At 41.3% G+C, this 16,000-nt stretch overlaps 1 protein-coding gene across 2 annotated transcripts in view; it reads left to right on the top strand.

Moving 5' to 3' along the window:
- Positions 1 to 7,073, top strand: part of SUZ12 (SUZ12 polycomb repressive complex 2 subunit) — a 65,656-nt gene extending 58,583 nt beyond the window's left edge. For both annotated transcript variants that reach the window (XM_033184277.1, XM_033184276.1), the window contains 5 exons: positions 30 to 173; positions 700 to 857; positions 1,695 to 1,893; positions 3,574 to 3,653; positions 4,714 to 7,073. In XM_033184277.1, coding sequence (XP_033040168.1) covers positions 30 to 173; positions 700 to 857; positions 1,695 to 1,893; positions 3,574 to 3,653; positions 4,714 to 5,059 — 927 coding nt within the window. In that variant the 3' untranslated portion in view covers positions 5,060 to 7,073. The remainder of the gene's footprint in view (positions 1 to 29; positions 174 to 699; positions 858 to 1,694; positions 1,894 to 3,573; positions 3,654 to 4,713) is intronic.
- Positions 7,074 to 16,000: the final 8,927 nt, after the last annotated feature.

The following is a 16,000-nucleotide window of genomic DNA, read 5'->3' as shown; positions in this document are numbered from 1 at the left end:
CTTTTTTTTTTTTTTATTATTGTTTTTAGTTTCTCTATAACAACAATACAAGGCAACAAACTGAAGCAAGAGATGACCTGCATTGCCCTTGGTGCACTCTGAACTGCCGCAAACTTTATAGTTTACTCAAGCATCTTAAACTCTGCCATAGCAGATTTATCTTCAACTATGTTGTGAGTAATTTTTCATGTTTTCTCAATTTGTATTAAGAACATCTCTTGTATCCCACAAATATATACACCTGTGTACCCACAAAAATTTTAAAAATAAAAAAAGGGAAAAAATATACGTTAAGTACAAGACAGCTTGACTTTCAAAAATTACACTTTGTATAAAAATAACAAATTTCTGTATTTGATAGATTGCTGTATATATGGATTACCATGAATGATTCGGAGTTGACATATATTTGGAATTATAATTAATGTTTGTGTAATGTGTCTTAATTGACTCACAAAATCCTCAACCAACTCTTTGAATTAAATAATTTTCTTATTCTTGCTCAGCCAAGAAATAAATGACATAATTAAGATTTTAACACATTTTGTTGACCCCAGGTCTTCTGACTGCCTGTTTACCATGCTGGTGTGCCTGGCCTATTTTAGTTTTCTAAATATTAAGAACCCACAGATTCTTTAATTAAATTGGAGGGATATTTAGGATAGGATAATTAATTTTTTTTTGACATTTTTGTTGCAGTATCATCCAAAAGGTGCTAGGATAGATGTTTCTATCAATGAGTGTTATGATGGCTCCTATGCAGGAAATCCTCAGGATATTCATCGCCAACCTGGATTTGCTTTTAGTCGCAACGGACCAGTTAAGAGAACACCTATCACACACATTCTTGTGTGCAGGTCGGTAAAAAGGGCATATACCAAAAGTTTATGCTCTGATTTTTACTGATGTTGGAGGAAGAAAGGAGCCAGACGAAGCTACTAGTTAGGTGGAAATTATTTTTCAGTATTAGGTGTCTATGGGGTTGTTAACTGCTTTATAACACTTGATAGCTCCTATTTCTACAGAGGTTTTCTCACTTTTTCTTTGAACTTTATCCTTAAGTTTTAATAATGTTAATGTCACTACTGCTCTAGTGGTTAGTGAGGTTAAAGAATTTTGTCAGTAGAAGTTTCTGGAGAATTGCTTGAACCTGGGAGGTTGAGGTTGCAGTGAGCCGAGGTCGCGCCATTGCGCTCCAGCCTGGCAACAAGAGCGAAACTTCATCTCAAATAATAATAATAGTAATAAATAAAATTACAAAGGGGGAATTTTTAATCTTAGTAAAACTGAAAAAACTTTAAGGCAGGTGTATGTAACCAGTGTTAGGACTTTTCTGCTTTGTGAATATACATGAGTTAGAATATACAGTTTTGACATGTAGAATTTTATATGCATATTCCTATCTGAATGGGCCCTAACTAGCACTTCATTTCTTTTTCCTCCTTTTTAACTATAACTTTTCACACCCAGAAAGACAGTTTTAAAACTGTGTTTGAATTAATATGTAATAGGTTTGATTTACATTATGTACCGAAAGAAAATAACTATTGGGGCTGTGCCTCTAATACTGTTGTTTTCTGGTTAGTTTTATAAAATGGTGATGTTGCAGATTATCAGAGATCTCAACTCCTAGTCATGAGGTTAGATGGTATACATGTAGAGGCCAAAAATCAACATTTATTTCTTTTCATTAGGCCAAAACGAACAAAAGCAAGCATGTCTGAATTTCTTGAATCTGAAGATGGAGAAGTAGAACAGCAAAGAACATATAGTAGTGGCCACAATCGTCTGTATTTCCATAGTGATACCTGCTTACCTCTCCGTCCACAAGAAATGGAAGTAGATAGTGAAGATGAAAAGGATCCTGAATGGCTAAGAGAAAAAACCATTACAGTAATTATTGTTACCATCTTTATTGGCAATTGTCTTGAAATATTAATTTGTTTTGAAAATTGCTTAATATGAACCAGACTTTCAGTGTAAAGGAACTCTTTTTAAAAAAAATTAGGCGGGGCGCAGTGGCTCAAGCCTGTAATCCCAGCGCTTTGGGAGGCCAAGACGGGTGGATCACGAGGTCAGGAGATCGAGACCATCCTGGCTAACATGGTGAAACCCCGTCTCTACTAAAAAATACAAAAAACTAGCCGGGCGAGGTGGCGGGCGCCTCTAGTCCCAGCTACTCGGGAGGCTGAGGCAGGAGAATGGTGTAAACCCGGGAGGCGGAGCTTGCAGTGAGCTGAGATCCGGCCACTGCACTCCAGCCCGGGCGACAGAGCGAGACTCCGTCTCAAAGAAAAAAAAAAAAAAATTAAGGAATCCAGAAATGTACAGTTTTTAAAATTGTCACTTTAAAAGTTAACCAAGTTAGGCTGGGGGTGGTCGCTCATGCCTGTAATCCTAGCACTTTGGGAGGCAGTCAGATTGCCTGAGTTCAGGAGTTCAAGACCAGTCGACAACATGGCAAAACCCGGTCTCTACTAAAAATACAAAAAATTAGCTGGGTATGGTGACACGCACTTGTAGTCCCAGCTACTCAGGAGGCTGAGGCAAGAGAGTTGCTTAACCCCAGGAGATGGAGGTTGCAGTGAGCCAGGATTACACCACTGCATTCCAGCCTGGGTGACAGAGCGAGACCCTGTCTCAAAACAAAAAAGTTACCAAGTTAAAGGGAAGAGGGATTTTCTTCAAGTAAATTTGTATTGTGTGTTTTCATTTCTATATTTATAGGTAATCGTAATTTAACCTTTCCCTTTTTATTTATTTGCTTGTTTATTTATTTATTTTCTGAGACAGAGTCTCCTCTGTCACCCAGGCTGGAGTGGAGTGGCATGATCTCGGCTCACTGCAAGCTCCGCCTCCCGGGATCATGCCATTCTCCTGCCTCAGCCTCCTGAGTAGCTGGGACTACAGGCGCCTGCCACCACGCCCGGCTAATTTTTTATATTTTTTTTTAGTAGAGACGGGGTTTCACCGTCTTAGCCAGGATGGTCTTGACCTCCTGACCTTGTGATCCACCCACCTCGGCCTCCCTAAGTGCTGAGATTACAGGCGTGAGCCACCGCACCCGGCTACCTTTCCCTTTTTAAATGATGGCAGGTGTGCTGGCTCACGCCTGTAATCCCAACACTTTGGTAAGGTGAGTTGGGCTGATCACCTGAGGTCAGGAGTTTGAGACCAGCCTCGCCAACATGGCAAACCCCTTCTCTACTAATAGAAAATACAACAGTTAGCTGGGCATGGTAGCATGCGCTTGTGATCGCAGCTGCTCAGGAGGCTGAGACAGGAGAATCACTTGAACCTGGGAGGTCAAGGTTTAAGTGAGCTGAGATTGTGCCACTCACTGTACTTCAGCCTGGGCAACAGAGCAAGACTCTGTCTCTAAATAAATGAATAAAATACAATAAAATTACTACTTAAATAGAAGTCAATTTCAAGAAATGTTGCCACTTTGCTGTATAAGTATGTTGTAATATTTTTAGTTCCAAAACAGTCTGTTTTTGACATACAAATTTTTCTTAAAGTATGTTATGTTTCGTCTGTGTTTTAATAGGTGTTTTTCTTTCTTTTCCCCAGCAAATTGAAGAATTTTCTGATGTTAATGAAGGAGAGAAAGAAGTGATGAAACTCTGGAATCTCCATGTCATGAAGCATGGGTAGGGTATTTCTAAATTAATTTAAATATTTTATTCTTTATGGTCTTTTGCTGTTTTCCATTCTAGAAATCTAAAATTCAATTAATGTATATGTGTCCCAAATCTTATTCTAGTCCAGTGTTTTTTGGTTTGGCAGGTTTTTTTTAGGTACAAAGACGTTCCTTTTGGTATTATTTTTAACAGTGAATTAATATTATATTCATTAGTATTAATAAAATCAGGGCAAAAACTGGGCCTTGTCTTTAGAACTTGTTGCAGAGATGTGAGTCATTGCAACATTATGTGTCAGGGTTGTGATTCCATCACCTTTCTTTTTTTTTTTTTTTTTTTTTTTGAGGCGGAGTCTCGCTCTGTCGCCCGGACTGGAGTGCAGTGGCTGGATCTCAGCTCACTGCAAGCTCCGCCTCCCGGGTTTACGCCATTCTCCTGCCTCAGCCTCCGGAGTAGCTGGGACTACAGGCGCCCGCCACCTCGCCCGCTAGTTTTTGTATTTTTGGTAGAGATGGGGTTTCACCGTGTTAGCCAGGATGGTCTCGATCTCCTGACCTCGTGATCCGCCCGTCTCGGCCTCCCAAAGTGCTGGGATTACAGGCTTGAGCCACCGCGCCCAGCCTTCTCTATAGTTTTACCGCTTCTTTTTTTTTTTTTTTTTTTTTGAGACAGAGTCTTGCTCTGCCGCCCAGGCTGGAGTGCAGTGGCCGGCTCTCAGCTCACTGCAAGCTCCGCCTCCCGGGTTCACGCCATTCTCCTGTCTCAGCCTCCGAGTAGCTGGGACTACAGGCGCCCGCCTCGTCGCCCGGCTAGTTTTTGTATTTTTTAGTAGAGACGGGGTTTCACCGTATTAGCCAGGATGGTCTCGATCTCCTGACCTCGTGATCCACCCGTCTCGGCCTCCCAAAGTGCTGGGATTACAGGCTTGAGCCACCGCGCCCGGCCTTACCTCTTCTTTTATCATCTTTTATTTACTGGAATTGGATATAGTCTTCTTATAATGATTATCACTGTTGCATTTGACAAAAATGCCTTGTATTGCTATTGATATTCTGTTTTTATTAAATAGGTTTATTGCTGACAATCAAATGAATCATGCCTGTATGCTGTTTGTAGAAAATTATGGACAGAAAATAATTAAGAAGAATTTATGTCGAAACTTCATGCTTCATCTAGTCAGCATGCATGACTTTAATCTTATTAGCATAATGTCAATAGATAAAGCTGTTACCAAGCTCCGTGAAATGCAGCAAAAATTAGAAAAGGGGGAATCTGCTTCCCCTGCAAACGAAGAAATAACTGAAGAACAAAATGGGACAGCAAATGGATTTAGTGAAATTAACTCAAAAGAGAAAGCTTTGGAAACAGATAGCGTCTCAGGGGTTTCAAAACAGAGCAAAAAACAAAAACTCTGAAAAGATCTAACCCCATGTTATGGACAAACACTGAAATTACATTTTAGGGAATTCATCCTCTAAGAAGAATTATGTTTTTGTTTGTAATCATAGGTTCCAAACAGGCACTGTTAGATGAAGTAAATGATTTCAACAAGGATATTTCTATCAGGGTTCTACTTCACTTCATTATGCAGCATTACATGTATATCACTTTCATTGATGTCATTAAAACATTCTCTAGTTTAAGCATGAAAAGCAATATTTCAAAGAAAGTATTTTTAAATTCAACAATAGTCATCAAATATGTTGAATTGATAATCTAGAAATTATTTCATATATAAATTAGAATTTTTTTGCATTTATGACTGGCTGTTTTTCTACTTTGTAATTGTGAGACATTTTCTTGGGGAGGGAAAATTGGAATGGTTCCTTTTTTAGAAATTGAAGCGGTCTTCATATATCAACTACAGAAAAGGAAAAAAATAGATATTGAAGGATTTTTGTGAAATTATATTGCATTACTATTTGCAGTCAAACTTAGATCCTTGTTTTTGAAATCATTTATCAATTCAGAATGAAAAATTATAATGTGAGATATTTTACATTACATAAGTTCATTTTACAATTAAAAAATAGCACTTCTTCATCTTATGCCTGTTTGAGAAGATAATAAATTTTCACATTGTTGACAGTGAAATGCCATGTTGGTTTATAAGATTACTGACCATTTGTTTTCATGTGGATAATTTTAGTGCATTGCTCACTCAGTATGTTTTTTTTTAACTTGAACATTTTGCTTGTTTTGGTTTTTCTTTTTTAATTAGATAATCACATGGAAAATTAAGCTGTTCGTATCTTTAAATTAGGATTGCAAACCAAGGGAAGAACACGCTTGAGATTTTAAGATGTCACTTATGAGGGGAGAAGTGTTCTTAAAAAGTCAACCAGAAAACTGTTATGCCTTTTATTTCTTTGCAAGGATGTCTTTGTAATGTGTTTCATGAATAGAATATCCAATACAGATAAGCTGACTTGAATCATTTTGAGCAATTTTGCCCTGTGTTATATGTGTTTCATGCACATATTTGCAGTTGGATTTTCTCCAACAGAAAGTGGATTCACTACTGGCACATTAACAAGCACCAATAGGTTTTATTCCAACTCCGAGCACTGTGGTTGAGTAACATCACCTCAATTTTTTATTATCCTTAAAGATATTGCATTTTCATATTCTTTATTTATAAAGGATCAATGCTGCTGTAAATACAGGTATTTTTAATTTTAAAATTTCATTCCACCACCATCAGATGCAGTTCCCTATTTTGTTTAATGAAGGGATATATAAGCTTTCTAATGGTGTCTTCAGAAATTTATAAAATGTAAATACTGATTTGATTGGTCTTTAAGATGTGTTTAACTGTGAGGCTATTTAACGAATAGTGTGGATGTGATTTGTCATCCAGTATTAAGTTCTTAGTCATTGATTTTTGTGTTTAAAAAAAAAATAGGAAAGAGGGAAACTGCAGCTTTCATTACAGATTCCTTGATTGGTAAGCTCTCCAAATGATGAGTTCTAGTAAACTCTGATTTTGCCTCTGGATAGTAGATCTCGAGCATTTATCTCGGGCTTTAATTTGCTAAAGCTGTGCACATATGTAAAAAAAAAAAAAAAAATAGATTATTTTAGGGGAGATGTAGGTGTAGAATTATTGCTTATGTCATTTCTTAAGCAGTTATGCTCTTAATGCTTAAAAGAAGGCTAGCATTGTTTGCACAAAAAGTTGGTGATTCCCTCCCCCAAATAGTAATAAAATTACTTCTGTTGAGTAAACTTTTTATGTCATCGTAAAAGCTGAAAAAATCCCTTTGTTTCTATTTATAAAAAAAAAGTGCTTTTCTATATGTACCCTTGATAACAGATTTTGAAGAAATCATGTAAGATGATAAAGCATTTGAATGGTACAGTAGATGTAAAAAAAATTCAGTTTAAAAGAACATTTGTTTTTACATTAAATGTTTATTTGAAATCAAATGATTTTGTACATAAAGTTCAGTAATATAAAAGCTGTATTCTGTTTTGGGGTTTTTTGTTATTATGCATTGTTAACATGTACATTAAAATTTTGGTTTAGATAGCATAGTAAGAATTCAGCCTCAGATGAGTCAGAGCTAATAAGAAATTAGGAAAATCTTAATGTGAAATCCTGCTTTCATCAGTTACAACTAGTATGTCATTTATGGTATTACAGAAATATTTAAAAACTTTTAGTTCAGAGTAATGTCAATTATTAGTCACCCACATAGCTATGCATCTTTCGTTGTGGATTTTTTTCTTTTAAGTGAAAAAAAGAATTTATCTTGGTAATTAGAAAGCTCATAGAGGCCAGGTACGGTGGCTCACACCTGTAATCCCAACACTTTGGGAGGCTGAAGCGGGTGCATCACAAGGTCAGGAGGTCAAGACCAGCCTGGCCAACATAGTGAAACCCTGTCTCTACTAAAAATAAAAAAATTAGCTGGGCATGGTGGCATGCACCTGTAATCCCAGCTACTCGGGAGTCTGAGGCAGGAGAATCGTTTGAAACCAGGAGGCAGAGGTTGTGAGCAGAGATCGCACCATTGTACTCCAGCCTGGGCAACAGAGCAAGACTCTGTCTCCAAAAAAGAAAAAATTAGCTGAGTGTGGTGGTGCACACCTGTAGTCTCAGCTACTCCAGAGTCTGAGGTGAGAAGATCACTTCAGCCTGGGAGGTTGAGGCTGCTGTGAGCCATGTTCATGCCATGCACTCTATCCTGGGTGACAGAGTGAGACTCTGTCTCAAAAAAAAAAAAGTATACTGAATATTAGATACTGCTTCAGTAAATAATTTCTAAAATTATTTAAATACTGAATGCGAAAGGAAATTTTTTAAAACGATTTTGGGGCCTGGCATACTGGCTCATGCCTGTAATTCCAGCACTTTGGGAGGCTGAGGTGGGAGGTGTTTTGAGATCAGACTAGGCAACATAGTGAGGAGACTCCATCTTTATTAAAATATAGGAAAATTGGCCGGGCACGGTGGATCACCGAGGTTAGGAGTTCAGTGACCAGCCTGGCCTATATGGTGAAACTCCATCTCTACTAAAAATACAAAATTAGCCGGGCGTTGTGGCGGGCACCTGTAATCCCAGCTACTGGGGAGGCTGAGGCAGGAGAATCGCTTGAACCTGGGAGGCGGAGGTTGCAGTGAGCCAAGATCACACCACTGCACTTCATCCTGGGCAACAAGACTGAAACTCTGTCTCAAAAAAGAAAAAAAAACAAAAAGTAAGAAAAGATGGATTAAGAACAGACGGTTTCATCAAGATGGAAGTTGGCAGATGTCACTGTTCAGAAGAAAAGGAGAAACAGACACTCAACACATTTATGGCCAGAAAATAAACTGGTACAACCTCTAGAGAAAGCAATCTGCTGTTTTCTGTTAAAATCGCAATGCAGATAACCTTTGCCCTAATAACTCAATTTTTAGGAATTTATCCTACGTGTGAACTAGAATATAAATTGACAAATTGTCACCACTGTTAAAAATAGCAGAGTAGACAAATCAATAGGGGACTGGTTAAATTATCATACATCCATATAAGTGTACAGTATACTATTTAGCAATTTTAAAAAGGATCAGAAAGGGCTGGGTGCAGTGGCTTATGCCTGTAATCGCAGCACGTTGGTAGGCCTGTGGATGGATCATTTGGGGCTGGGAGTTCCAGACCAGCTTGACCAACTTATCAAAACCCTGCCTCTACTAGAAATATCAAAAATTAGCTGGGCATGGTGGTGCATACCTGAAATCTTAGCTACTTGGGAGGCTGAGGCAGGAGAATCACTGGAACCTGGGAGGTGCACTGCATTCCAGCCTGGACAACAGGGAGACTCTCAAAAAACAAAAACAGACTCAGTGAAAAGCCTCCCTCCCGTTTGTCCTTTTCTCCAATTCAGTGTCCTCCATAAAAGCAACTGTTACTGTGTATACTTTTAGATATACTCTACAACTCAAATATGGGTATTTTTCAATTTTTAATAATAAAAATGGTAGTATGCCATAAATTATTCTGTACTTCTGTTTTGGTGTTTGTTCCACATTGACATCAGTTCACAGAACCCTTTTCTGATCCTTTTTTTTTTTTTTTTTTTGCTTTTTGAAGAGAGTCGTGCTGCTGGGCAAGGCTGGAATGCAGTGGCAGAACCTTGGCTCACTGCAACCTCCACCTCCCAAGCTCAAGCGATTCTCCTGTCTTAGCCTCCCCAGTGAGATTATAGGCAATCACCACCACGCCTGGCTAATTTTTGTATTTTTAGTAGAAACGGAGTTTCACCATGTTGTACAGGTTGGTCTCGAACTCCTGACCTCAAGTGATCCACCTGCCTCGGCCTCCTAAAGTGCCTGAATTATAGGTGTGAGCCACTGTGCTGGGCTCACTCAGTTTATATTTTCTGCTTGTTAAAGTTATAGTATGTTGGCTGGGCGCGGTGGCTCAAGCCTGTAATCCCAGCACTTTGGGAGGCCGAGACAGGCGAATCACGAGGTCAGGAGATCGAGACCATCCTGGCTAACACGGTGAAGCCCTGTCTCTACTAAAAAATAAAAAAAACTAGCCGGGCGAGGTGGCGGGCGCCTGTAGTCCCAGCTACTCGGGAGGCTGAGGCAGGAGAAGGGCGTGAACCCGGGAGGCAGAGCTTGCAGTGAGCTGAGATCCGGCCACTGCACTCCAGCCTGGGCGACAGAGCGAGACTCTGTCTCAAAAAAAAAAGAAAAAATTAGAGTATGTTGCTCCTAGTATAATTATACCAGATAGCATGTTAAAGCAGACATTGATGTTTTCTCCTGTTGGCAGTAAAAAAAGAAAAAATAATAGCCGTGGTTTAAATTCATCTATTCATCTAAAGATGAAATTGTATGTAGTCTCGCCTTCAACAAACAACTACCAGGATATGCCAGAACTTAAGTTCACAGTGTGCACTCTGATGTGTGTGTGCGTTTTTTTGAAAAAAAAAAAAAAATTATGTATACCAGGCACAGTGGGTCACACCTGTAATCCCAGTACTTTGGGAGGCTGAGGTGAGTGTATCAACCTGAGGTCAGGAGTTCAAGACCAGCCTGGTCAACATAGTGGAACCCCATCTCTACTAAAAATACAAAAATTAGCCAGGCATGGTGGTGGGCACCTGTAATCCCAGCTACTTGGGAGGCTGTGGCAGGGATAATTGCTTGAACCTGGCAGGTGGAGGTTGCAGTGAGCCAAGATTGCGCCACTGCACTCCAGCCTAGGTGACAGACGGAGACTCCGTTTATATACACACACACACACACACACACACACACACACACACACACACATATATACACACAGAGATAGAGTGAGTCTCGCTATGTTGTCCAGGCTGGGCTCAAACTCCTGGGCTCCAGCAGTCCTCCTACCTCGACCTCCCAAAGTACTGGGATTGTAGGCATGAGCCACTGTACCTGGCTTACTCTGGTATTTTTTTTTTTTTTTTTTTTTTTTGAGATGGAGTCTCGCTGTGTTGCCAGACTGGAGTGCAGTGGCGGGATCTTGGCTCACTGCAACCTCCGCCTCCCGGGTTCAAGTGCTTCTTCTGCCTCAGCCTTCCAAGTAGCTGGGACTCTAGGCGCACGCCAGTACGCCCAGCTAATTTTTGTATTTTTAGTAGAGACGGGGTTTCACCATGTTGGCCAGGATGGCCTCAATCTCCTGACCTCGTGGTCTGACCTCCTTGGCCTTCCAAAGTGCTGGCATTACAGGCATGAGCTGCCGCTCCCAGCCCCACTCTGGTATTCTTAGTAGGTGCCCAAGATCCACTGATCTTTTTTTTTTTTTTTTTTTTTTGAGATGCAGTTTTGCTCTTACTGCCCAGGCTGGAGTGCAATGGCATGATCTTGGCTCACCGCAACCTCCACCTCTACCTCCTGGGTTCAAGCGATTCCCCTGCCTCAACCTCCCAAGTAGGTGGGACTACAGGCGCACACCACTACACCCAGCTAATTTTTGTATTTTTAGTGGAGATGGGGTTTCACCATGTTGGCCAGGATGGCCTCAATCTTCTGACCTTGTGATCCACCCGTCTCGGCCTCTCAAAGTGCTGGGATTACAGGCATAAGCCACCGTGCCTGGCCCCAAGATCCAATTTCTAGAGGAACATATATTCCTACTAGTGTAAGGTTGATTTATATAGGGTAAAAATTCACTCAAATTCTTACTCAAAGTAAGATTGTTACTTAAACATCTACTGGGATGAATCATTTTATAAAACTGGTTCTAGAAAACAGGATTTATCTCCTGGATTATTGGGGGTTTTTTTCTTTTTATTGTAAATCCATTTTTTGTTTGTTTGTTTGTTTGAGACGGAGTTTCACTCTTGTTGCCCAGGCTGGGGTGCGATGGTGCAGTCTTGGCTCACTGCAACCTCCAACTCCTGGGTTCAAGCAATTCTCCTGTCTCAGCCCTCCAAGTAGCTAGAATTACAGACGCATGCCACCACGCCCAGCTAATTTTTGTATGTTTATTAGAGGGTTTCATCATATTGGTCAGGTTGGTCTCAAACTCCTGACCTCGGATGATACATCCGCCTCGGCTTCCCAAAGTGGTGTAATTACAGGCTTAAGCCACTGGGCCGGGTCTTGCTGATCCATTTTTATCTGCTATCTTTTCCACATGGCAAAGTTCCAACCAGGGGCCACCTGCGGGTGCCCTAACTCCTGGAATAATATTTATGTCCAAGCTACTACATCATTTTCCTTTTTTTTTATTTTTCTTTTCCTTTTTCTTTTAATTTTATTTTTTTGAGACGGAGTCTCGCTCTGTCGCCCAAGTTGGAGTGCAGTGGCACGGTCTCGGCTCACTGCAAGCTTCGCCTCCCGGTTTCACGCCATTCTCCTGTCTCAGACTCCTGAGTAGCTGGGACTACAGGCACCCACCACCACGCCCGGCTAATTTTTTTTTTTTTTTTTTTTAGTATTTTTAGTAGAGAGGGTTTCACCGTGTTAGCCAGGATGGTCTTGATCTCCTGACCTCGTGATCCTACTACCTTGGCCTCCCAAAGTGTTGGGATTACAGGCGTGAGCCACCGCGCCCAGCTTTTTTTTTTTTTTTTTTTTTTGTGAGAGGGTCTCGCTCTGTCGCCAGGCTGGAGTGGAGAGCAGTGGTGAGATTTCGGCTCAGTGCAACCTGCAACTCCCTTGAACCCGCCTCCTGGGTTCAAGTGATTCTCCTGCCTCAGCCTCGCGAGGTAGCTGTGATTACAGGCACGCACCACCACACCCAAGTGATTTTTTTTTTTTTTTTTTTTTTTTTTTTTTGAGACAGGAGTTTCGTTCTTGTTGCCCAGGGTAGTGTGCAATGGCATGATCTCGGCTCACCGCAACCTCCGCCTCCCGGGTTCAAGCGATTCTCCTGCCTCAGCCTCCCGAGTTGCTGGGATTACAGGGGCTTGCCACCATGCCTGGCTCATTTTGTATTTTTAGTTGAGATGGGGTTTCTCCATGTTGGTCAGGCTGTTCTCGGACTCCCTACCTCAAGTGATCCGCCTGCTTCGGCCTCCCAAAGTGCTGGGATTACAGGCGTGAGCCACCGCACTTGCCCCCACGCCCAGGTAATTTTTGTATTTTTAGTAGAGACACAGTTTCACCATGTTGGCCAGGATGGTCACAATCTCCTGACCTCGTGATCTGCCCGCCTCGACCTCCCAAAGTGCTAGGATTACAGGTGTGAGCCACTGCGCCTGGACTGCCACCCTTTTTTGTAACCCAAATAGCTTCTACCTGTTCTTCTAGTGTGCTATCACTAGTAGCCATTCTGTTCAGCTATTGAATATCTGTGCCAACACTTTTCCCAAGCACTAGGAATGGGAAGTTGTGTAAGACTAAGATCCTGCTTCAAGGATTCTCCCAGTGCTTACAGGTCAAAACAGGAGTCATTTACATCTTCTTTCTTTCCCTAAATAAGCATATATCCCTTTGGTAGACTTGCTACTCCAGAGAAAAGGTGAAGTTATACAGGTATCAGAATAGAAGGTTTTTCTATTTTGACACGTAAATAGAATGTGCCTGAAATTTATGAATTGCCTGAAATACCTAGAATGTAATGGGACTAATAAATCTTAGCTCCTTTCTTTACTAATTCAACTAAGATTTTCTACCAAGTGGGTTGTCTAAATTATACCTATTTCTCTTCTTATTTGGGGAGTAGATTCTTCTGTCAGACCTTGTAGGGGAAGGATCATAGTTGCTATATGGGTAGTTAGGATTACAGAGCCTTATTTATTCTTTAAAGACTTACTTAGCATCTAATATGGCTCATACATTAGGCATGGGGATACAAAGAAATAAGCCAGATACTGTTGTCATCGTCATGAATCTTAAATTCTAGTGAGGGAGATTTTCATTTATGTTTTAGTAAGTTATATTCCATAATGTCTAATACCAGACTTGTGTCCTGGACATAGTGTAGTACAGGGAAGAATTATGGGCTTTGGAATTAGGTATGGATTTGAATCCCAGCTTTGGTTGTGCTTGCGACTTTATATATAACTCAGAAAGTTACTTAACCATGCCAAATTTGTTTCTTCAACTGTAAAATGGTATTACGGGTGCCTTGCTCAGCAAGGTACTTAGAACAATAACTGGCTCTTGGTTTAGCATCACCATTCCTGTCCCTATAACCAAACTGCTTGGTCTACCTCAACCCTCCACTCCCACCTCAGAAGAGAACTCAAATGCTAAATAGTATAAGCTCGCCCCTTCTTCCTTAAGATACTTTAAGTATATGGACATCTGTTAAGACTATATAAACACAGTCTAATTCTACAAAAACACACCTTTCCTAATATTGCCTTATATAAGATTGCTGCATAGAAGTGGTATAGAAAAGGTCAATTTTTAAACTTAATTTTATTTATTTATTTATTTTGAGACAGAGTCTTGCTCTGTCCCCCAAGCTGAAGTGCAGTGGTGCGATCTCGGCTCAGGACAACCTCTACCTCCCCGATTCAAGCGATTCTCCTGCCTCAGCCTCCCAAGTAGCTGGGACTACAGACACCCACCACCATGCCTGGCTAATTTTATGTTGGTTTTTTTTTTTTTGGTAGAGACGGGGTTTCACCATGTTGGTTAGTCTGGTCTTGAATTCCTGACCTTAAGTGATCCACCCACCTTGGTCTCCCAAATGCTGGAATTACAGGCTTGGGCCAGTACACCCGACCAAGTTTTTTAAATTGACATTCAATTTTATGGAATAGAAGCATTTGTTAGATTAGTTTCACTGAATATAATTTTTGTCTTTTAAAAACAAAGTACTGCCGGGCGCGGTGGCTCAAGCCTGTAATCCCAGCACTTTGGGAGGCCGAGGCGGGCGGATCACGAGGTCGGGAGATCGAGACCATCCTGGCTAACATGGTGAAACCCTGTTTCTACTAAAAATACAAGGAAATTAGCCGGGCATGGTGGCGGGCGCCTGTAGTCCCAGCTACTCAGGAGGCTGAGGCAGGAGAATGGCGTTAACCTGGGGGATGGAGCTTGCAGTGAGCCGAGGCCAAGATCGCGCCACTGCACTCCAGCCTGGGGCACAGAGCAAGACTCCGTCTCAAAAAAAAAAAAAAGAAAGTACTAGTCTTAGTTCAAAAGTATCAGACACCCATATATCAAGAAACGTAGGATACTAAGTAGGTCCCACATGTTTGGATTTCACAGACCAGTAATATATATTTTAAAAATTTTTAACTTTTTATTTCATTTAAGAAGATTCACAAACATGCCATCTACTGTCACTTTCGTTTTATAAAGGACAGATAATACAAAAAATAAATTCAGAATAAATGAGTTTTTTCAATAGAATAGATTTATTTTTAAAAAATCAGTTGGGGGCCAGGTGCGGTGGCTCATGAGGCCTGTAATCCCAGCACTTTGGGAGACTGAGGCAGGCGGATCACGAGGTCAGGAGATCGAGATCATCCTGGCTAATATGGTGAAACCCCATCTCTACTAAAAATACAAAAACTAGCCGGGCGAGGTGACGGGCGCCTGTAGTCCCAGCTACTCGGGAGGCTGAGGCAGGAGAATGGGGTGAACCCGGGAGGTGGGGCTTGCAGTGAGCTGAGATCTCGCCACTGCACTCTAGCCTGGGCGACAGAGCGAGACTCCATCTCAAAAAAAAAAAAAAAAAAATCAGTTGGGGATGACAGCTCACATCCCAGCACTTTGGGAGGCCAAGATGGGATGATCACTTGAGCCCAGGTGTTCCAGACCAACCTAGTAAGACCCCATCTCTAATTAATTTATTAATTACTATGCAGACCAACTTTTATTTGCTTTGGAGTAGTTATTCCTAAGTCTGCCTTTGCAATAGAATCATCTAACTTCTTTTTTTCTTTTTCTTTTTTTTTTTTTTTGGAGATGGAGTCTCGCTCTGTCGCAGGGGCTGGAGTGCAGTGGCCGGATCTCAGCTCACTGCAAGCTCCGCCTCCCGGGTTCACGCCATTCTCCTGCCTCAGCCTCCGGAGTAGCTGGGACTACAGGCGCCCGCCACCTCGCCCGGCTAGTTTTTTGTATTTTTTAGTAGAGACGGGGTTTCACCGTGTTAGCCAGGATGGTCTCGATCTCCTGACCTCGTGATCCGCCCGTCTCGGCCTCCCAAAGTGCTGGGATTACAGGCTTGAGCCACCGCGCCTGGCCTTGAAATAGTTTTTATAGATGGAGACAAGATTAGTCTAAAATATACATGAAGAGGAAAAGGAATTGGAATAGCTAAATTTAAAAAACAATATTTATTTATTTATTTATGTGTTGAGACAGTCTCGCTCTGTTGCCCAAGCTGGAGTGCAGTGGCGCGATCTTGCCTCACCACAACCTCTGCCTCCCGGATTCAAGCGATTCTCCTGCCTCAGTCTCCCGAGTGGCTGGGATTACAGGC

The sequence above is a fragment of the Trachypithecus francoisi genome, unplaced genomic scaffold, assembly GCF_009764315.1.
Source record: "Trachypithecus francoisi isolate TF-2019V2 unplaced genomic scaffold, Tfra_2.0 Lachesis_group20, whole genome shotgun sequence".
Lineage (NCBI taxonomy): Eukaryota > Metazoa > Chordata > Mammalia > Primates > Cercopithecidae > Trachypithecus > Trachypithecus francoisi.
The sequence above is the reverse complement of the archived record's forward strand: the minus strand, read 5'-3'. Positions and strand labels throughout refer to the sequence as shown.